At 41.7% G+C, this 24,100-nt stretch overlaps 1 protein-coding gene across 5 annotated transcripts in view; it reads left to right on the top strand.

Annotated features, from left to right (window-relative positions):
- The window catches only part of PRPSAP2 (phosphoribosyl pyrophosphate synthetase associated protein 2), a 49,652-nt gene that overhangs the window by 22,694 nt on the left and 2,858 nt on the right, over positions 1-24,100 (top strand). For all 5 annotated transcript variants that reach the window (XM_055307052.1, XM_055307055.1, XM_055307053.1 and 2 more), the window contains 4 exons: positions 3,615-3,670; positions 11,240-11,388; positions 18,791-18,861; positions 22,437-22,583. In XM_055307052.1, the coding sequence (XP_055163027.1) occupies positions 3,615-3,670; positions 11,240-11,388; positions 18,791-18,861; positions 22,437-22,583 (423 nt within the window). The remainder of the gene's footprint in view (positions 1-3,614; positions 3,671-11,239; positions 11,389-18,790; positions 18,862-22,436; positions 22,584-24,100) is intronic.

Genomic DNA, 24,100 nt, shown 5'->3' on the forward strand with positions numbered 1-24,100 from the left:
TTTGTTAAGATTTATTTATTTATTTTAGAGAGCACTTCACTTGTGCATGGATGCAGAGATATAGGGCAGAGGGAGAGAATCTGCAAGCAGACTCTGCTAAGCATGGAGCCCGACATAGGGGTTGATCCCACGACCCATGAGATCTTGACCTGAGCCAAAACTGAGTTGCAAAAAAAAAAAAAAAAAACAAAAAAACTGAGTTGCTCTTTAACCAGCTGAGCCACCCAGGTGCCTGTATCTGCACCAGGCGTTTTTAAGGAAATGATGAAGAGGAGGGCTACAAGTATATTTCTATGGTGTGTTTAGAGAGCCCATCCCATTAATTTTTTAAGTAGGAGCTTCTAGAGTATCTTGTTTCTGATTGAGTTGCTGTTGTTTTTTCCTCCATGTTCTTCTGGATGTCTTTGTATCAAGCCACTATTGTCACAGAAACAAGATACGGGAGGGAATGAGAAACCAGGGGACAAGGATAGGCCTGTATAGCAAAGGAGCGTGGGGTGTATATAGCGCCATTTGATTCTTTGTGATTCCATAGTGGTCCTGGTGATGTTTTCCCTTAATGGCGCAGGGGAAAATTTTAGAGTTTGGAAGCTGGCTCCCATGGCGTTTTTTTCCCACTCCACTTGTTAGTAGGGGTGCTCTTCTAAAAAATGAAAAATGACACTTTACATTGACAGTCGCAGTGTAGGGACGTGCATGTGTATCTATAGTAATTCTGACAATGTTGGTAAAGCCCTGGCTTCCCTAGCCCCCCAGCCTGATCCTGGGCTTCTCTGCAGGGATAACCCTTGTTACCAGCTTGCTTTGTGTCCTCTGTCCTCTCTGACCTTTCTCTTTATTTTTGCCTCCTCATCTACACACATAGTTATAGATGTTGAGTTGGGGGTGCTTTTTTTTCCCTCTAAGTCATGACCCCAAGATCAAGAGTCGCATGCTCTACCCACTGAGTCAGCCACCCTCCACCCCCGATTTGTGCGTGCTTTTTTTTTTTTTAAAAACAATTGACCTATAGCCTTGTTCTGCAGCTTATTCTTTCATTTGCTCTGCTGGTATGTAGAGGTCTTTCCATGATAAGATGTGTAGGTTTATTGCTTTGATGATAATTGCTACATAGTAGTACTCAATTTAGATCAGCAATGTCCAGTAGAGCTTTCTGTGATCATGAAAACGTTCGAGCTATTGTCCAGTATGGTAGCTGCTCGTCGCATGTGGCTAGTGTGACCAGAGAGCCGAATCATCTTCTCTAAGTTTATTTAAGTTTAAATAGCTACATGTTTAACTGCTTAGTGTGCAAGTTTAAGTGAGCCACAGGTTTTTTGTTTTGTTTTGTTTTTTCCAACTATTTTCCTCTTGATTGTTCTAATTTTTTACTCTTTCAAGTGAAATATTTTATTTAAAGAAAATTATCATAAGGCATGCATGGCTAGCTCAGTCAGAGGATCATGCAACTCTTGATCTTGGGGTTGTGAGTTCGATCCCCACAGTGGGTGTAGAGAACACTTAAGAAGTATCATAATACTGCATTGAAAATTCTTGTACTTACCTTTCTGATTACTTATGTGGGTGTTTTTCTGAAAAAATACTAGGAAGTGGAATTGCTTGATTGAAAACTATCTTTAATACTTTATTTATTTATTTATTTATTTATTTTTTATCTTTAATACTTTAATGGACATTGCAAAAATGACAATTTCCTGAAAATTTAATGTTATAGGAAATTTCAGTTGTCCTAAGGGGCTGTATTAATTTATAGTCCCACTAACAGTACATATACTAGTATCTTGCCCTGGGCTCTTCATTTTGCAAACCGAATGACCAAAACAATATTGTGTTATTTGAATTTTTTCCTTTCTCGATTTCTAGTGTGATCAGGCATCTTGTGTATGTTTTTGGGGGTGGGCAGGAATTTCCCCCATCTAGTGGAGTTTCCTTATTCTGCTATGTTTTTGAAATTTCAGCATGATGCGTCTGGGGTGAATGTTTCCATTCATTCCAGTAGATACTCACTGGGTCCCTTTCATTCGCTGGGCATTTTTTCCCTCTATGATTTGAGTGTCTTATCCCTTCTGTTTTCTCATTCTTTCCTTTGGGAACTATTAGATGTTGAGATTTTTGGATCTAGTTTCTGTTGTTTAACTTTTTTTTTCAAGTTTTGCATTCTTCTATACAGCATTGTGGGAAAATCTCTTGGCCTGATCTCAGTTTGTTCACCTGTGTCCATTCTACCGGCCCCGACAGCCAGCTAACTTTCTTATTTGGACTGTAATTATTCCAACCTCCTAGATTTCTTTTTGGTTCTTTTTCTTAACAAGTTGTTCATTCTTTATGGGTACGATTTCCCTTTTTAGCTCCTGATGAGAAAATAGATGTATTTTCTTTTCTTTAACTTTCTTTTTTTTTTCTTTTTTTTTAAGTTTATACCCGATATGGGGCTCAAGCCCAAGAGCCTGAGATCAAGAGTCATATACTCTACCAACTGAACCAGCCAGGTGCCCCCCAAATGGACTTGTTTTTATTAAAAAGTCCTTTAAAAAAAAAGATTTATTTATTTATTTTAGAGGCAGGGAGCATGTCAGGGAGGGTGCAGAGAGGGAGGGAGAGAGACACTCAAGCTGACCTCATGCTCAGTATGGAGGCAGTGTGGGACTTGATCTCATGACCCTGAGATCATGACCTGAGCCGAAACCAAGAGTCAGATGCTCAACCACCTGTGCCACCCAGGCACCTCAGAGTCCTTTCTTTTAAAGCCTCCTTTTAATTTGCTTTATTAACTGTTTCCTTTGTTGTTACTTCTTCTCTTGGCTGGGTTTGGTGCTGTTTGATGATATTGGTAAGACAAGTACATAAAACCGTTTAGACAGACTTCCAGCAAAAATATGAAAAGCACCTAAATTAGAATATTTTTTGCCAGTTTACTCCCTGATAGTATTGGATGAATTATTAGGCTGTCCTGTAGAGACATCCAATCCATGTGGTTATGCTGGATATATCTGTATTAGAGCTATCTTCAAATTAATCTTTTGTTCACTCACTAAGTATCATTTAATACATACTAGGCATTGTATGAGGTGCTAAAGGTTATTAATGCTTACATAGAAATTCAGTGATCTAGAGTAATTGTGAGAAAAGCAATAAGGATATATTGAATAAAATCAGGTAATTTAGTGTTGATGTGTCTGGAACATAATTTGGAAATATGGCCAGGATGAAGTCAGAAACAAATTACTGCATGGCTCAAAAAGAGTTCTGTCTTCTAAGAGTCTTCTAAACTCTTAGAAGTTGATAAGGGGTATATCTTCAATTAATGATCATCACCAGCACAGATCACTTCAAATGTCCACCAGTAGAAGACTCCAAAGTAGAGACTGATACTGTTGTTATTTTCTTAAGGGTTCTTTATATCTTTATTTAACCCCACCATCTTGGTCATCCTTTAACAAATTGGTGTCTTCAGTATGCTGTGACTGAGACACGGGTAGTCATTTCTATGGACTGCACTGATTTGGAATTTGACAGTTAACCTTTTTATTGACTGTTGGGTATTGGTGTGAGTGTTGGGTGTTGGTAGCCTTGTGGAGACAGGAGAGTAATCCCTGACCTCTTGTCTGTCACAGATTCCAGATTACAGGAATGCGGTGATTGTGGCCAAATCTCCAGCCTCAGCCAAGAGGTAGGTGGGAGCTCCTGACTACCCCTTGGGTCCACGTGGAGAATCACATCCCCAATCGGATCCTGGGCGTTCTGGATTCTCAGTGCTTCTCATTGGTGTCCCTTATTTTTATTCTATGGGCGATAGTTTAAGAGATTGCTGACTCCATTTTAAAAAATGATGATTTATTTTCCTCTTTTTTTCAGTCCCAGTATGTAACCACCAGTTAAAGACATTTAGGTATAGAGAAACCTGACCTAGTGTTTCTCTCACTTCTAGATTGGCAGCCTCTCCTGGATCTTCAAATCCAAGGTGTTTAAAATCCATGGTGTTTAAAATAACCAGTGGATATGCTTTATAGTTGTTTATTTTTATTACAAGAACTGAGTAATTTATTAACAGAATTGTATCCAGCTGAGAGACCACTTACTAGTATGTGTTAAAAAGTGACATTTTATTTTTATTTTTTATTTTTTAAAAAAGTGACATTTTTTAGAACAAAAACACCCTGAGGCACACAGATAGGGCTGCTGAGAGTTCCATGTAACCTAGAGTAACTGATGAATCAGTTACTTAAAGTGGTTTGTGGTTGAGAGGATTTCATATACCAGTGTTTTGTGGAGAAGCCACTTTGTTGGGAAGGGAGAGAACAAAAGCAAATATAGGAAGAAAGGCTTTTTCCTGAAAAAGCTTTTTTTTTTTTTTTTTTTTTTTTAAAAAGAGGATTGGAAGCAAGGGGCAGAGGGAGAGAGAGAATCTTAAGCAGGTTCCACACCCAACACAGGGCCTGGTATGGGGCTTCATCTCATGATCCTGTGATCATGACCTGAGCCAAAAATCAAGTTGCTTAAAAATAAAAAAATTAAAAAGGAGTCAGACGCTTAACCAAATGAACCACCCAGGAGCCTCTAGAAAAGCTCTTTTAAGGGACACCTGGGTGGCTCAGTGGTTGAGTGTCTGCTTTCAGCTCAGGGCGTGATTCCGGAGTCCTGGGATCGAGTCCCACATTGGGCTCTTTGTATGGAGCCTGCTTCTCTCTCTGCCATTCTCCCTCTCTATCATGAATAAACAAATAAAATCTTAAAAAAAAAAAAACTCTTTTAAAATTATGTCCTACCATTGAATGCCTTTGCTTCCTGGATCCCTGTGAAGTTCTTGCAGAATATAAGAAAGCATCAGTGCCTCTGTCCTGGACCCTGAAGGCTGTTGATATTGAAGGATGAGGGAGAGCTTGCAGACATTAAGCTGGTGATTTAAAAGGTATTACAGTAAGTAGTTTTCCATTATAAGTTAAGAAGGACATTTAATATATTAAATAAATGAGGCTGGCACTTGTGGTAAAAACACAAAGTTGCCATGTCCAGTGCAGCCAGGGCTACACCCACACGACCCTTCCTTCGAGAAGCTCTAACATTCTCTATCATCGGGGTCCTGTATTGTCCATTTGGTTAAGCCGTAGTAAACTGTGATTGGTTTTGGAGTATAAACATGTCAAACCTTTTGGTGCTGGATCAGTTTTAATGTAGTAATTTGTTTTTCTCTTGTATACATGCTTTTAGTTGTTGTTAAGGCAAAAATCACGTAACATTATGTGATTAACACAATCACTTTAAAGATTTTTTTTTTTTAATTCATCCATGATAGAGAGAGAGAGGCAGAGACACAGGCAGAGGGAGCCCAGTGCAGGACTTGATCCCGGGACTCCAGGATCGCGCCCTGGGCCAAAGGCAGGCACTAAACCGCTGAGCCACCCAGGGATCCCCTAATTAATCACTTTAAAGTATACAATTCATTGGCATTTAGTGTCTTCACATTGTCGTGCAACCACCACCTCTCTCTAGTTTCAAAGCTTTGTCATCGCTCTAGAAGAACACCCCGTACCCATTAAGAAATCACCCTTCATTCCCTTCTCTCCCCAGGCAACTGCTAACCGGCTTTCTATCTCTGCCTATTCTAGACATTGTGTATAAATGGAATCATATAATATGTGGCCTTTTGGGTCTGGTTTTTTTCACTTAACATTGTGTTTTCAAGGTTCATCCACACTGTAACATGTGTCAGTCATTCATTCCTTTTTTACAGCAGAATATTATCTACTGTGTGGATATACCGCACTGTTTATCCATTAGTATATTGAAGAACATTTGAATTGTTGCCACCAATTGTTGGCTGTTATGAGTAGTACTGCTATGAACATTGGTGTACAAGTTGCTGTGTCAGTGTATGTTTTCATTTCTTGTGGATGTATACCAAGGTTTGAAAGTGCTGGCTATGTGATAATTCTATTGTTTACATTTTTGAGGGACCACTAAACTGTAGCAGCTATATCATTTCACATTCTCACCAGGAATGTACAAGGATTCCAGGCTCTCTGCATCCTTATCAGTGCTTATTTTATGTTTTATTCTTATTATGGCCATCCTGGTGAGTGTGAAGTGGTCTTTAAATGTGCTTTTGATTTGCACTTCTCTAATGATGAATGATGTTGAGCATCTTTTCACGTGCTTATTGGCTATTGTTAGATCTTCAGAGAAATGTCTGTTGAGGTCTTTTGCACATTTTTTGAGTTATCTTTTTGTGGTTGCGTTGCAGGATTCTGAATACTAGATCCTTATCAGATACGGGATTTGCAAATATTGTACCCCATCCTGTAGGTTATCTTTTACCTGTCTTAATAATGTCCTTCTACACACAGAAGTTTTTAATTTTTATGAAGTCTGGTTTAGCTATATTGTTACTGCTTTTGTTTCTGGCATCATATGTAGGAAGCCATTGCTAAATCCAAGGTCATTAAGTTTTACCCCTGTGTTTTTGCCCAGTGGTTTAGTTTTAGCTTTTATGTTTGGGTTGTTGATTCATGTTGAGTTCATTTTTGTATACGGAGGGAGGTGTCAGGGTCCAGCTTCTTTTCCCTATAATTATCTGGTCATCCAGCACCATTTGTTGAAAAGACTGTTCTTTCCTCCTTGAATGGCTTTGGCATTCTTGTCAAAAGTCATTTGGCCATAGATATTTGTGTTTATTTCTGGACTCTCCGATCTTCTGTTGTCTGTATGTCAGTACCACACTTTTGATTACTGTAGCTTTGTAGTAAGAATCAGATCAAAATGCTCACAAGTACACAGAAGTGGGAATAACACTCCCTGTGAATCCTCTACTGACACCAAGGGGGAGTGGCCTTGTTACCACTGTTGGTGAAAGTCCTGACTCCACTAGGCCTCCCCTGACACCACATCGTAGGGGAGAGGGAAAGGCACTTCTTTACTTTTGAGTTGGGTTGGAAGTCCAGGGTTCACTGTGCACTGGAAGATCATTACCGTTTGGTAGGGATGAAAGTCCCAGCTCCCTACTTGGCTTTCTCTTAGACCACCCCATTGGAGGGCTTGGGGCTTGTCATTATAGCTTAGCAAGGGAGGAGGTGTGGACTCCGTACTTTACCTTTGCTCATGTTGGGGAGTGGGTAGCTGCAGTTTTTTCTGTGGCGGTTGGTTGGAGTAGGGCAGTTACCATGTTAAAGTTTTCTGACTTCAGACGCTGCCCCTTTCTTAATCCTTTGGTTAGAAAAAGCAGGCTTTTTTTGGGGGGGGGTATGTGCCTATTGGCATTTTTGGGTTGCCTGCTTCTCCAGCTGCAAGTCTGTGATAATGAGACAAAAAGACCAGAGGACCTAACTACTTTGTTGTTCCAGCAGTCCCAAGATCCCCAGTCAGTCTGTTTTCTCCTTTCCACCTTTAGTCTTTTTACGTTTGTTTCATAAAGAATATCCACGGTTTTAGTTTTACTTTGTGGGAAGAGTACACCATCTTAGCAGAAGCAGAAGTAACAGCAGTGCATTTTGATAAATTTTTTCCCCACCAAATACCAAAAGAATATGATGAATTTTCTTTTGACTCGCCCAGATGGATAGTCTTCTAGTAACTCTGTAATACTCAGTTTGTATTTAATATCATTTGCTGACGAGATTTTATCATTGTGGTAGTCTTTGGCTCAGTTTTTTTTTTAAATTTTTTTAAAAATTTATTTATTTATGATAGTCACAGAGAGAGAGAGAGAGAGAGAGAGGCAGAGACATAGGCAGAGGGAGAAGCAGGCTCCATGCACCGGGAACCCGATATGGGATTCGATCCCGGGTCTCCAGGATCGCGCCCTGAGCCAAAGGCAGGCGCCAAACCGCTGCGCCACCCAGGGATCCCCTTTGGCTCAGTTTTTTTGGCATTTGTGACTCTTGAGCAACATGTGTCTTAGGGGTGCCAATCTCCCATCCTTCAAAAATCCACACATAACTTTTGATCCTCCAGAACTTATTTCTAATGGGCTACTGTTGACTGGAACCTTACTGAGAGCATAAACAGCTGATTATCACATATTTTGTATGGCATATGTGTTACGTACTTTATTCTTACTATTAGAAAAAAAAATCTACCTATAAGTGGAACCATGCAGTTCAAACCTGTCTTAAGAGTCAGTTGTATGACAGCATTTGTCATTTCTCCATTTAGATATTTATTTTTATTTTATTTATTTTATTAAAAATTTTTTTTCATTTAGATGTTTATTGATAAGCTGTTGTGCCGGGTCTGATGAGGCCTGAGAAGATTCCCTCAGGAAGCTTATGTGTAGTGTCACTATGGTGGACTGTATTTGTGTCCCCTCCAAAATTCATCTTGAAATCCTAGCCCCCAATACAATGGTATTAAGAGGTGAAGCCTTGGGGGTGATTAGGTTATGAAGGTGGGAACCCTCATGTCTGGGATTAGTGCCCTTATGAGGAAAGTCTGGTGCTATAGTGCTCTGTCTCTCTGCTCTCTGCTTTCTGCCATGTGAGGGTACCATGAGAGGCAAGGGCTGTCTGCAAACCGGAAGCAGGCCCTCACCAGGTACCAGCTCTCTTGTGCCCTCTTCTGGGCTGCTAGCCTCCAGAACCGTGAGAAATACATTTCTGTTGTTTAAGCACCTCCAGTCTGTGGTATTGTTATAGCAGCTGGAAACTAAAACATCTATGTTACCTCATTTGATCTTCTGTGGTTGGGGGTCAACATTTATTATCTCTCACAGATGAAAGGGTTGAAGAAAGCGATCCACAGTGATTCAGCTATATGTTGTTTGCTGGAAGGTAGTAGAACCACTGGTCACTTCTTAGGATGTTTTCCATACCAGTGATTATGGGATTTGAGTGTTGGCCAAATATGATTGAGGTGGACTTGTCCATCCACTGAGTATATATGTAAGTGCTACTTAGACTTTGAGAAAGAATAACAAAGTTGGACCTCTAACACTGAAGTCAGGACTAGCTGTAAAGCTAAAGTAATCATGATTACGTAGTATTGGAGTAAAGATAGAAAAATAGATCAGTGGAACAGAATAGATTCCAAAAACAGATCTATGCATATCTAGAATACTGGTTTCCAGTAAAGGTACAAAAGCAACTCAGTGAGAAAGAATAATCCTTTTCATGAATGATATTGGAATGATTGGATGTTCATGTACAAAATAATTTTTTGAGCCATATTTCACATCATATACAAAAATCAACTAAAAATGAATCCTGTAACTAAATGTAAAACCTAAGACTAAAACTTCTAGAGGAAAACTTGGGAGAAAAATCTTTGTGACTTTGGTTGGACAAAAATTTTTAAAATATGACACCAAAAGTACATTTTATAAGGAAAAAATTATTAAATTAGACATCATCAAAAGTAAAACTCCTCTTCAGAAGACATTACTAAGAGGATGACAGGAGAAGGCATAGATGGGGAGAAAATATTTATAAAGCACATATCTGATAAAGAACTTATATTCAGGGGCTCCTGGCTGGTTTAGCTGTAGGAGCATGCAACTCAATCTTGGGGTCGTGAGTTCCAGCCCCACATTGGATGGAGAGATCACTTTAAAAATTAAATAAACTTAGGGGCACCTATGGTGGCCCCAAACTATGGTTGAGCATCTGCCTTTGGCTCAGATCATGATCCAGGGGTCCTGGGATCAAGTCCCCTGGGGAGCCTGCTTCTCCCTCTGCCTCTGTCTCTGCCTCTCTCTCTCTGTGTCTCTCTGAATAAGTAAATAAAAATCTTAAATAAATAAGTAAACTTTAAAAAAGAGAACTTCTATTCAGAATATATAAAGAATTCCCCAAACCTAGGGTTTTTTTTGGGGGGGGGGTTTAAAAAAAAGATTTTATTTATTTATTAGAGAGGGGAGCATGTGTACATGAGTGGATGGGAGGAACAGACAGAGATAAGCAGATTCCCCACTCAGTGGGGAGCCCAACGTGGGGCTCAACCCCAGGATCCTGAGTGAGATCATGACCTGAGCCAAAGTCAGATGCTTAACCAACTAAGCCACCCAGGAGCCCACAAAACTCAGAGAACTAACAACCCAACTAAAAAATTGGCAAAAAATAAGCAGACCCTTGACCAAAGTATGTATTCGAATGGCAAATAAGCACATGAAAAATGTTCAGCACCATTTTTTAAGAGGAAAATTCAAATGGAAACCACAGTGAGGTGGCACTACACCCCATGAGAACGGATAGCATTTGAAATAATGGGCCACACCACATGTCAATGAGAACATGAAAATAGTGGAACCCCGTGTGCGGCTCAGGGGGATGTAAAAGGTATAACCACTTTGTAAAAACAGTTTGTTTTTTTTTTTTAGAGAGTTAGATACATGCCTACCCTGTGATCCAGCCATTCTACTCCTTAGTGTTTACCCAAGAGAAAAGAAAGTGTGAGTCCGTGCGGAGATTTGCACATAAGTGTTCAAAGCTGTTTTGTCATGGTTCAATATTGGAAACGTCTCAGAAATTTATCGAATAAATGAACAAACTGTGGTGGCCCCAAATAGTGGGCTGTTGCAATGTGGAGGGATAATCTCTTGATGTGCCATATGATGTGGATGAATCTCCAAAATGTTATCCTTAGTGAGCAAAGTAAGACAAGAAATGACTACATACTCCGATGCCACTAATGAAATTCTAGAAAAGGCCAAATTCTGGTGACAGAAAGCAGATTATGAGTTGCCAGGTGCTGGAAGGAGAGGTTACAAGGACACGTCTGATGGTGATCAATATTTTGATCGTCTTCATCATGCTAATGGTGACATGGATATATGCGTCCATCAGAGCTTATGAGATTGTACGGTTTAAATATGTACAATTTATTGTGTCTCACTTATATCTTGATAAAACATTAACATTGATGCTTATGACTTTGATGAGTATTTAGTGCTCTTTGTCTCCCGTGGTTGGTTGTCACTATTGGGTAGGTGGCGAGGTGGTTTAGTGATTACAAGCAAGGAAGCCGTGGTTTAGGCTTAGTGGAGTTAACTAGTGCAGGCTCAGCTGGCCGGCTGAATGCAGACCGGGCCAGCTGCCACCGGGCCACTGGTGCCCATTGCCAGAGGGACATGCTTATCACCTGGGGTCTCCATGCTTTGTCCTGGACCCGAAGACGCGAAGATTATTTCCTGTCTCTTTTCATTAATCCTTTTGGAAACCACACTGGATTTGTGTTCTGGAATGTTTCTGCTGTGAAAATCAGGAGACAGGGGCTCTGTGCTTTCTGAACTGTGTCTCATGCTCTCCCTCAGGGCACAGTCTTTCGCGGAGCGCCTGCGACTGGGAATCGCGGTGATTCACGGAGAAGCACAGGACGCCGAGTCGGACCTGGTGGATGGACGGCATTCCCCGCCCATGGTCAGGAGTGTAGCTGCCATCCACCCTAGCCTGGAGATCCCCAGTAAGTGGGCTTGCCCCTCTTTGTCACTTCCCTCTTTGCTTCTAGGGCTAACTCCATGTATTGTTTTTCAACTGAGAATTGCCTCTTCTCTCTTTGATTTTTTAAGTTGCCAAAAATTGACTAATACCTTCTCTGGCCCGGTCATAACAAGTGCATTTCTGGTAGTGCTGTAGATAGTAGAGCCTTCTATTATTATTTTTTAAAGATTATTTATTTATTTATTCATGAGAGACCCAGAAAGAGAGAGGCAGAGACACAGGCAGAGGGAGAAGCAGGCTCCATGCAGGGAGCCCGACGTGGGACTTGATCCTGGGTCTCCAGGATCATGCCCTGGGCTGAAAGTGGCGCTAAACCGCTGAGCCACCCAGGCTGCCCAGTAGAGCCTTCTAGAAGCAGTCTGTGTGATCATAGCAGGAACTATGAAAAGGCTCAGTTCTTCCATTTGAGAGAATTCCATTCATTCACTCAGTAATATATCTTGGAGAAAAGTTTAACACAAGCAAAACACTCTGTGTAAGTTATTCACTAATAGTGTTATTTTTTTTAAAGATTTTATTTATTATTCATGAGAGACAGAGAGAGAGAGAGAGGCAGAGACATAGGCAGAGGGAGAAGCAGGCTCCATGCAGGGAGCCCGATGTGGGACTCGATGTGGGACTCGATCCCAGGACTCCAGGATCACACCCTGGGCCAAAGGCAGGCACTAAACCGCTGAGCCACCTGGGGATCCCAATAGTGTTATTTTGAATGCAGAATATTAGAAAAGTCTGAATGGCTGAGCAGAGGGTAGGTCTTGATAAATTATCTTGCATCAGCATAACTAATCATGCAGCCCATTGAAAGTAATTAAGACTGTCTGCATACTAGAGAAAAATCTGAATATATGGTCTGCTTGTGTGAGGCCCCTGAGGGAATACAAAAGATCCCAATACTGATGACAGGGTGGGGTGGTTATGTGTGAATTTGCTTTTGTTTTTTTTTTTGTTTGTTTGTTTGTTTTTTTTGCTTTTGTTTTTAAGGAACTTCCTTTGTGCTTTACTAACATCTTAAAAAAAAAAATACTACCCTTTAGTCTGTTGGAGAGGCAAAAATTTCCTCTGCCCTCTTTAAGTTCAGGGTCATGCAAATAAAACTCACACAAGATAGATTTGTGCAAGAAAAGACAGAGTTTAGGATTGGGGACATCTATGACATCTTAACAGGGGAAACCAGAAAACAAGTGACTTGAGAGATGAAGGGGCCCCTAGCACAGAGGGGAGTAGGATAGTTTTGTGACTATGTCTGTTTAGGTGTGGTGCTGACTTCTTATCTGGGAGGTTAGTAATCTTCCCTGGTTGTTCCTAGCAGGGGATTTATGACATTTGAATTCTTTTGCGTTCTATTGGGGTCTCTGCTTCTAGACAATCAGGATTTCAGGAGTTCCAGTGCTTTCAGCTCAGAATCATTTTTACACCATTGTGGCATATTCTGGATCCCTTCGGGTTCTTGCTTTGCCCAGGAGTTTGTTCATTTGCCAATAGAGAAGGAAAGCTGTATTGCAGTGGCCATGAGGAAGCTGAGATTGGGGCTGAGCCTGTGGATCTCGGCAGGTGGAGGTAGAGGGAGGTGCTGGTTAGATCAGGGTGCCAGGGGGGCAGCTGGGAGGCCTGTGTCTGGCCGTGGTGTGACCAGGAAGGATACCATGCTGACTGCTAGAAGGTCCTTCAGGGAAAAGATGGGGGTTAGATAGCAGGAGTCTGCTGGAGAAATGCCAGTTAATATACTTGCATTACAAAAAGCAGAGTTCTCTCAAGATGGGAGCAGGTAGTAAGGGGTGGATGTCTAGGCTTGCATCGAATGTTAGGATGGATTATAGGGAAGAGAGGCAAGAGATGTGGAGGACAGATTTGGGAGGCTATTGAAATTACAGAAATGCACCATGGGAGGGCTTTGATGTAAGGCTGTGCTGGGCTTGGCAGTACTGTGGCCGTCCACCCCCTGGAATGGGGTGAGTGGGAGATGGGACATGCCGGGAATGTGAAACTCTCAGGAACTCTCAATGTGAAAACCATAATGTGAAAGATCTTTATTAATTTTTTATTGAGTCTATGTTGAATTGGTATTTTTGAGATACTGGATTCAGTAAAATGTATTATTAAAATTAGCTTCACCTATTTCTTTGTACTTTTGTTATGTGGCTCCTAGAAAATTTAAAATTACATCTGTGGCTTCCATTTGTGGCTTAATGTACATCACTGCCCTGGGAATCTAGCAGTGGGCTCATTGGATGGGAAAACCTGTGTTCTCCCATTCCATCTTAGGAGATGGCCCTCTCCCACTGTGATAGTTAATTTAATTTTATTTTTTAAAAAACTTTATTTGTTCATGGGAGACACAGAGAGAGAGGCAGAGACATAGGCAGAGTAAGAAGCAGACTCCCTGCAGGGAGCCCAGTGTGGGACTCGATCTCAGGACCCTGGGATCACGACCTGAGCCGAAGGCAGATGCTCAACCACTGAGCCACCCAGGTGACCCTGTTTCAGTTAGTTTCATTCACGATTTTAATTATAACATTTCTGTGTTTACATTTTGACTCTACTTAACTAGTGTCAAATAGTGGACACTATAGAGGATTTTGGGGGGCTTGGCCAGAATTTTAATTTCACAGATCCTATATGTTGAACATTTTTGTACATTCCATAGCCTGATGCTCTATGGATAATACTTGTTTAAGTTAGTAGCAAATAGATACATGAAAGCAAAAGAAAGCATTATTCCTATGGCATCTCACCCCTATGTTTTGAGATTGTGATGACATCCAAAGATTTTGATATTTAGCATTAGATTTAAAAAATTAAAAATAGGGATCCCTGGGTGGCGCAGCGGTTTGGCGCCTGCCTTTGGCCCAGGGCGCGATCCTGGAGACCCGGGATCGAGTCCCATATCGGGCTCCCGGTGCATGGAGCCTGCTTCTCCCTCTGCCTGTGTCTCTGCCTCTCTCTGTCTGTGACTATCATAAAATAAAAAAAAAAATAAAAAAAAAAAAAATAAAAAAATAAAAAATTAAAAATAAAAAAAAGAAAAAGAAAAAGTTAGTTTGTATTTTCGTGTTTTTTAGACACGAAAAATGCCAACTAAAAAAAGAAAATACTCTTCCAGAATATGAAACATTATATAAATTTTTAAAACATCATAGTACATAAAGGAAGCCATCAGTGTGAAATCCAGAGACACGGCACTTTCATCTTTTGGTCAGCCTCTTTTCATGGTTTCCTTCCTTGGGTTATGGGGCTGCAGTGCATACGGTACAGAATGCATATGTTGCTCCATAGCACACCTTCTCCCAGGTGATTGGAAACTTGTAGAAAGAGCATTTTTAACGGCTGTTGAATATCCCATCTTAGGGATGTGACTTTTTTTTTTTTAAGATTTTATTTATTTATTCATGAAAGACAGAGAGAGAGAGAGGCAGAGACACAGGCAGAGGGAGAAGCAGACTCCATGCAGGGAGCCCAATGTGGGACTCGATCCTGGGTCTCCAGGTTCATGCCTTGGGCCGAAGGCAGGCGCTAAACCGCTGAGCCATCCAGGGATCCCTATGGATGTGACTTAAACTTAAGCCCAACGAGGGTCTAGCAGGTATTTGTTTTTGCCTGTTTTTTTCTTTTTTTAAGATTTTATTTAGAGTGGGGATGAGGGGGAGGAGCAGAGGAGGAGGGAGAGAATCTCCAGCAGACTCTGTGTTGAGCACAGAGCCCCACACAGGGCTTGATCTTAGAATTCTGAGATCATGACCTGAGCTGAAACCAAGAATTGGATGCTCACTCAACTGAGCCATCCAAGCACCCCAATGTTTTCGCCTGTTCTTTGTCTTTATATATAATGTTGCAGTGCACCTACGTGGGTAAACACTTTGTCTATACCCGGGCTTATTCATGATAGGATTCTAAGAGTGAGACTTATGAGTCCAGAGGTAAGCCTGTTCATACGGCTTTCTGTCAGGTCGATTCCCTAAAGACTACACCACATCGTATCTTTTGCCGGTGTTGGTCAGGTGCCTGGGAAAGCAAGTGTGGAAAATTTAAAAAAACGACTTTAGTTTTGGGATTTACCTTGCTTTGTTTGGTTTTACATTTCTGCCGTCCCCACTCTCCCGCCTCTGCCACCTAGGATCACATTGCATTCTCTTGTCCTGTCTTTAGCCTCTTTTAATCCACAGCATTGGTTATCCGCTGCGGGGAGAGGGTGGCATGGAGTTTGTCCCTTGAGCACAGTTGGAGGTGTCTGCATACATTTTTGGTGGTTGAAATTGAGGGGCCTGTTACTGTCACCTAGTAGGAAGAGGCCAATGATGCTATAAACATCCCATAACACATAGGACAGCTCCACCGCAAAGCATTATCTGACCCAAAATGTCAGTGGTGCCCAGGTTGAGAATCCCTGATCTAAGCACTCCTACTTTTTTTCTTTAGTGACACTGATCTTTCTTTAAAAATTGGACACAACACAGAATCAGCTGTTTTAAAGGCATTGAGTACATGTGTGGTGCTGTACAACCACCATATCTTCCTAGTTTCAAACATTTCATCACCCCAGAGAAACACCCTTACCTATTAAATTATCACTCCCCACGCCCCCTCCCCCCACTAATTTACTTTCTGTTCCTATGAATTTGCCTGTTCTAGACATTTCATATAAATGGAATCCTACAGTCTGTGACCTTTTCTGTCTAGTTTCTTTCATTATGATGTCTTTGCTGTTCATTCATGTCTTTATATGGACCAGGCCTCCATTCCTTTTGATGGCTGAATAATACTCCATTGTGTATGGATATGCCACAGTGTGTTTATCCCTTCGTGCACTGATGGACACTGGAGATGCTTCTACCTTTGGCTATAAGGCTGTTATGTTCATGTGCAAGTTTCTTCCAGACATAGGATTTCATTTCTCCAGGGTCTATCCCTAGGATTACAATTGCTGGATCATATGGCAATTTATGTTTAACTTTTTGAGAAGCTACCGAACTGTTTCCCACAGCAGGTGTACCATTTTACATTCCTGCCAGCAAAGGTTAAAGGTTTTGATTTCTCCACATCCTTACCAGCATTTATTTTCTGATTTTTTGAGTATCATCTTCCTACTGGGTTGAAGTGCTGCATTGTTGTAGTTTTGACCTGAGTTTCCCTAATGGCTAATGATGTATCTTTTCATATGCTTGTCCATTTGTGTGTCTTCTTTGGAGAACATCTATTGAAATTTTTTGCTTATTCTTAAATTGGGTTGTTTGTCCTTTTATTGTTGAGTTGTAAGAGTTCTTTGTGTATTCTAGACACTTGACTCTTAATAGAAAATACATATATTTTCTCTCATTGTATAGGTCATCTTCACTTTCTTGATAGTGTCCTTTGATGCACAGAAGGTTTTAATTTTGATGAAATCCATCCAGTTTTTAGTTTATTGCTTATCTTTTGGTGTCATAGCTAAGAATCCTTTGCCAAATCCAAGGTCATGAAGATTTATTCTCATGTTTTCTATCTAGTGTTTTATACCTTTAGCTCTTATTTTTTAGATCTTTGATACATTTCAAGTTCATTTTTTGATATAGTGTGAGGTAAGAGTACAGCTTCATTCTTTCACGTGTGGATATCGAGTTTTCCCAGCACCGCTTGTTGAAAAGTCTGTTCTTTCTTTATGAGCGGCCTTGACATCCTTGTCAGAAATCAATTCTAAATGTTGTCCTTCAGTGGTTGAATGGATAAAAAAAATGGATTAAAAAACTATTATTCAGCCATAAAAAGGAAATACTGCCATTTATGGCAACATGGATGCACTTTGAGGATATTGTGCTTAGTGAAATAAGTCAGACAGAGAAAGACAAATACTGTGTGATGGCACTTATATGTGAAATCTAAAGGAAAGTCAAACTCAGAAACAGAAAATAGAATGGTAGTTGCCAGGGCCTGGGGGTGGCAAGGAAATGAGATGTTGGTCAAAGGGTACAAACTTCCAGTTGTAAGATGAACAACTTCTGGTGATCTAGCATGGTGACTATAATTAATAATGCTGTATTACATACTTGAAAGTTACTAAGAGAGTAGATATTAAAGATTCTTGTCACATACAAAAAAATCGTAATCATGTAAAGGTAATGGCCGTGTTAACTAATCTTACTGTGCTAATCATTTTGCAGTATGTACATGTTTCAAATCATTATGCTTTACACCTTAAACTTACACAATGTTGTATGTCAGTGACAACTCAAAAAAAGCTGGCGGAAAATCAATTGACTATGGATGTTTGGGTTTATTTGTGGACACTCATTTCTGTTCCATTGATCTGTGTATCTCCATCCTTATGCTGCTACCACATTTGAGTCATACAGCTTTGTAATAAGTTCTCAAATAGGGAAATGTGAGTTCTGTACCTTTTTTTTTTCCTTTTTAAGATTTTATTTATTCACGAGAGACATAGAGTGAGAGAGAAAGAGGCAGAGACACAGGCAGAGGGTGAAGCAGGCTCCATACAGGGAGCCCGACGTGGGACTCTATCCTGGGTCTCCAGGATCAAGCCCTGGGCTGAAGGCAGTGCTAAACCGCTGAGCTACCCAGGCTGCCCAAGTTTTGTACCTTTACTCTTTCTTTTTTAGAGATTGTTCTGGCTATTCGGGGTCCCTTATATTTCCATATTTTAGGATTTTAGGATCAGGTCATTTCTTCCAGAAAAGCAGTTGGAATTCTGATAAAGATTGTATTGAATCTCTAGCTTACTCTGGGAGCACATTCCCATCTATACAGTATAAATGCTGTGATCCATGAACATGGGGTATCTTTCCGTTTGTGTTTTTAGTTTCTTTCAGCTGTGTTTTGTAAGTTTGAGCGTATACGTCTTTCACTTTATTGGTTAAATTTATTTTTAGGTATTTTAGTCTTTTCAGTACTTTTAAAAGTGGAATTTTCTTCATTTGTTCTTCAGATTGCTTGTTGCTGGTGTGTAGAAACAGCTGATTTTTGTGTTACCTTGCAACTTTGGTGAATTAGTGTATTAGCTTTGGTAGTTCTATGTGGATTCTTTGGTATTTTTTATATGTAGAATCATGTCATTTGCTAATAAAGATAGTTTACTTCCTTCTGTCCAATTTGGATATGTTTTATTTTTTTTCTTGCCTAATTGCCCTGGCTAGCACATCCAGTACCTCAAGTAGCAATGGTGAGAGTAGGCATCCTTGTCTTGTTTCAAGTCTTAGGGGAAAGTTTTCAGTCTTTCATTAAATATGAAGTCAGCTGTGAGTTTTCCATGGTTGCCCTCTTTCAGGTTGCGGAGGTTCCCATCTGTTTCGAGTTTCTTGGAACTTTTTGTCATGAGACATTCCCTTTCTAAAGACTCTAATCTAGAAACTTGTGTGTGTGTCTTTTATTCTGACCAGTGCTGATTCCCAAAGAGAAGCCTCCAATCACAGTTGTAGGTGACGTGGGAGGAAGGATCGCCATCATTGTGGTAGGTAGACCTTTTATTATTGTTCATTGTATTTGCCATTGTTATTCTCTTGTGTTACTTGTGAATTGTGTGGGGATAGCAGTGTGGCCAGGTAAATCTCATTTAAGTTGATACCTTGTGCTAAATGTTTACTTTGGTCCCAAAACTGAAAATTGTTACCATTAGTTTATTAAGAAATTTTAACTAACTGCTTAGTTAACTAAATATTATGCAGCTGTTTGTCATAACATAGAAAATTGTTTTATGATGGATAGAAGTAAGGTACAAAATTGATGAAAACTGTTTAAAACGCACATCCTCTTGCACTTCACAAAACCAGTGTACCGTAGGAGTACGTTTAATGCTTGTATAGTTAGAGGAAGGATAAAATGAACACGTACCTGCTTGGAAACAGAATGTTGTCCTGTCCCCTTGAAGCAGCCTCGGCTTCTCCCTGGGGTCTCTTCTCTCTCCTCCACTCGGAGGTTGTCAGCAGCCTGAAAGTCATCGTTCATGCCCTTACTAGCTGTGACAGTCTGCCATGAGTACATGTACCCTAAACACTAGGTGGTTCTGTCTTGCATGTTTTTGATGTTTGTATAATGACGTCTTTGTGTACTTTGTGACTTTTGTTCAATGCTGTTTTGAGATTTCTCCATGTAGTAACATGATTGTACATTATTTTTCCTTATTGCTGTGCTCTGTTCCATGGAACAGCCATGATACAACGTACTGTTCTCCAGGCATTGAACATATAGTTTCTCTATTTCCAAATAATACTGCTCTGAATAATCTTTTATTTTATTATTTTATAAAGATTTTATTTATTTTTGTGAGAGAGAAATGTATGTGCGCATGAATAGAGAGAGGGGGAAGTAGACTCCCTGCTGAGTAGGACACCCGACATGGGGCTCCATTCCAGGACCCTGAGATCATAAGCTAAGCCAAAGGCAGATGTTTAACTGACTGAGCCACCCAGGTGCCTTGCTCTGAACAATCTTGAGCCTATTTTCTGGTGCATATATGTAAGATTTTCTTGGTGTCTGGGAGTGTGGTCATTACGTCTGAAGGCACACACATTTCTAGCTTTACTGGCTGGTGCCAAACTGTTCGCAAAGTGGCCACACTAGTTAACCAAGACTCCATAGTGGGGGACCCACATGCTCCCCCATGCTTGTAATTTTGTTTATGAATTTCTGAATTATAAAGTTTTTTCTGAATTACAGAATCTCTGATATCACCCTTTTAATAAATACTCATTAATTTATTCCTCAGTTAACAAAATCTGTAGGAACAAGATGCTGTGAATTCAGTAATGCTTTTGCTCCCTTTATAACTGCATTAAAAAAAAGACAATCTGGGGATCCCTGGGTGGCTCAGCGGTTCGGCGCTTTTGGCTCAGGGCGTGATCCTGGAGTCCTGGGATCTAGTCCCGCATCGGGTTCCCGGCATGGAGCCTGCTTCTCCCTCTGCCTGTGTCTCTGCCCCTCTCTCTCTCTCTCTCTGTCTATCATAAATAAGTAAATCTTAAAAAAAAACAATCTTTTTATTTTGAAATAATTATTGATTGGTGGAAGTAGCCCCCCCCCCAAATTATATAGGGAAGTCTCTTGTTCTCTTTATCCAGCTTCCTCCTCCTTGCTTAACTGTGATACAGTAACATAATCTGGAAATTCAGATCACTACGACCAACACAGCTGCTTCCAATAGCACCAGTGTGACCTGTGTGCATATAGACGTGTGCAGTCTTATCACACATGGAGCTTTCTATAACCACCACCGCGGTCAGCTACTCCATCACCACAGAGCTCCTTCATGCTACTCCTTTATCGTCACACCCCTCTCCTGTGCCCCTGACCCCTAACTTGTGGCAGTGACTCATCCGTCCTCTGTATAATAGTTACTTCAAGAAAGTCATATAAGTGGAGTAAACAGGCAGCCTTTAAGATTGATATTTTTTACTTAGCGTGCTTCTTTGGAGAGCCACTCAAGTTCTGAGGTATGTTAAATGCATACTTTCAGGCTGAGCAGTTTTCCGTGCAGGTTAGTAGCACAATTGAACCGCTTACCCATTAACATGTGGATTGTTGCCATTTTTCTGCTATTAGAAATAAAATTGCCATGAACATTTGTATATGAGTTTTTGTGTGAACGGAGTTCTACTTGTGGGATAGATGTCCGAAAGTACAATTGGTGGGTTGCATTGTGATTGCAAATATAGGATTTTTTTTTTAAGGCAGAAATGCTGTGATTTATTTATTCATTCATTTATTTGATTTTTTAAAAAATTTGAGAGAGTGCACAAGTTGGAGCAGGGGGAAAGGCAGAGGGAGAAGGAGAAGCAGGCTCCCTGCTGAGCAGGGAGCCCAACACGGGGCTTGGTCCCAGGACTCCCTAAGATCATGACCTGAGATGAAGGCAGGTGTTTAACTGACTGAGCCACCTGGGCACTCCAGTTTAACTCCGTTCTGATGGTTTCTACCAGAGCTAGCGTCAGAGCCCCACGGGTGAAGGGTCAGCCCCACAAATCTGCCCCCACCCTACTTCAGATGCCGTTTGCAAGTATTGCAAGTACAGCCCTGGGTTGCCCAAGCTTCTGTACAATCTGGCCACAAATTAGAGGCTCCCATGACCCCTTATCAGATTGGATTAATTTGCTAAAGTGGCTCACAGAACTCAGGGAAACATTAATATTGGCCAGTTTATTAAAGGATGTCATAAAGGATACCAATGCAGGGATACATAGGGTAAGACCTGGGAGGGTCCAGAGCACAGGATACTCTGGCCTTGTGGAGTTGGGGTACTTCACCCTCCTAGTATGTGGGTGTACTCACCAATCTGGAAGCTCTCCAAACACTGTACTTTTGAGATTGTTATGGAGGTTTCATCACGTAGGCACGATGGATTAACTCCATTTCCAGCCCCTCTCCACTCTCTGGAGAATGGACGGCTGGGAATCCGAGGCTTCTCATGGCATGGTCTCTCTGGTAACCAGCCCCCATTCAGGAGCCTGCTGAGGTTCACCTCTTTAGAATAGAAGATGCTTCTGGTGCTCTCATCACTTAGGAATTTCCAAGGGTTTTTGGAACTCTGTGCCAGAAACTGGGGGCAGAGACCCCTCTATATATTTTCTACCCCATCACACTGGGAGCCTGTGGTGCATAGGTAGGAAACCATGGACTGCGTATTTTGTTAAAACACTATTACTGTCTTTCCCATTATAAAAACATACGTAGAAAGCATACTTCTCTTGTGCCCAGTGGAGAAAATATGGAAAATAAGGAAAACCAACAGGAAAGGAAGAAAGGGCTAGCTAGAGTGAAGCACCTCCAGTTTTATTCTGCATTTCAAAAAAACAAAAACCCTTCAGCAAACATGGCTAGAGCCCCTGCAAGCTGATGGTGCAGTTCCCGACCCAATAGGGATGATGTGGAGCCTTGGGTGTGGCCCAGAAGTGTACAGGGAATGCAGTGGGGGCACGGCGGCCAGTTCACCATGCCACCCAGACATGTCCACACCCTTTCTTTTTCCTGATTGTATAAACCCACCTTTGCGCCCATGTTCACATACCCTATGCTCCCTCTGTGACTTGACAGGATGACATAATCGATGATGTGGACAGTTTCCTCGCTGCAGCTGAGACCCTGAAGGAAAGGGGCGCGTATAAGATCTTTGTGATGGCCACTCACGGCTTGTTGTCCTCAGATGCTCCCAGGCTGATTGAAGAATCTGCCATCGACGAGGTAACTGCCAGCACTCTGGGCAGCATGCCCTGGCACCTGTGTACCTCCGGGTCCTGGTTATAGAGAGTTGGTGACGAGGGTGTTATTCCCTGGTTAAGAATGGATTCACAATGTGGGTTGTGTTTGCATTTCATGGATCCAAAGCCTTGCTCTTCTGCCCACAGTAGTAGTTAATAAGTTTACTGACTCATGAGTGGAGCATGCAGTGTGTGGTGCTGTGCACAGTCCCCCCACTCCGTCCCCTGAACTCCCATCACAGCCCTGCATGGTCCCTGTCGGTATCCCTGTTAGAGAGACAAGTCGTGCATCGGAAAGGTTAAGTAACTTCTTAAGGTCACACAGTTAGTAGGCTGAGCATTTATGATCAGACCTTAACTTGCATGCTGCCAAAGCCCAGCTGTCTTGCTGGTATGGACACCTGTGGTATGAAATTGGGGGAGGAGGGCAAACAGGGCTGTTGTCCCAGGCTACCTGTGGCTCCTACAAGGCTGAAGCGAGGCTGTCCTGGCTTACTGCCCCTGCTTTGTTCACCCCCCCGCCCCGAGGTCCCCTGGCTTGTCTCCTTGTCTGCTTTCACTGCATAAATTGCATTTTTATTCTTTTAAGAAATGGAGGTGTTTTGCCCTGTAGATTCCTGGGAAATGAATCTTATATTGGTCAAACTCCTTTTACTTGTCTGAATCCCACACTTTTACTCTTTGGCAGTACACCTTCCTGAGCCTGGCTCTGTGTTGATGGGTTCTAGGTGCCTCCACACAGTCAGAGACCAGGCTGGTGTGGCTTGGATCAGATCCAGCCTCCTTACTCAGCTGGACAGACACCCTAGGGCTCAAGAATACATGAAAGGACAAATCCAACATGGACTTCACATATTATATAGACTGAGAAGACTTCAGGCCTCTGGGAGGCCTCAGCTGCCACGGTCCAACCACGTGGTTCCCACGGGTGTTGCATGTGGCACATTTGAAAGAACAAGCCAGAGGAGTGTGGGGGCCAGGCCTCCTAGAACAGACCAGACTTTGGAGAGGAGGCATAAGAGCAGCAGAAGTGGACACAAGTACACCTGAGTCAGATGCGGGAGTCTTGAGGGAGAGGCTGCCTCTGCAGATGGGCGCCCTTGTGTCCTGAGAGGGGCCTCTGGCACCCATGCCCAGAACGGGGGAGTCAGGCCAGTAGCTAGTGGCTCAGTCAGGTTCCGAGATTAGGAACGGGGTGGGAAGTTCAGGTTTTTCGTGTAAACTTCCAGACAAAGCATGGTCATACAGTAGATTATAAACAGTGCAAGAGTGACGACGGAATCCATAAGTTAGGAGCTGGAGAGAGAGGCTGCCATCCTCATCATTTGGAGCAGGAGCCAGTAGACCCTGCTCGGGGTTGATAAACCAAGATTTGAGGTGGTTTTCTTTGTTTTAGTTAAAAGAGTTGAATGAAATGTCCAGAATAGGCATCCCTAGAGACAGTAGATTAGTGGTCACCAGGCCTTTGGGGAACGGTGAGGTGAGGACTGACAGCGAGGG

Source organism: Nyctereutes procyonoides, unplaced genomic scaffold (genome assembly GCF_905146905.1).
Source record: "Nyctereutes procyonoides isolate TBG_1078 unplaced genomic scaffold, NYPRO_anot_genome, whole genome shotgun sequence".
NCBI lineage: Eukaryota > Metazoa > Chordata > Mammalia > Carnivora > Canidae > Nyctereutes > Nyctereutes procyonoides.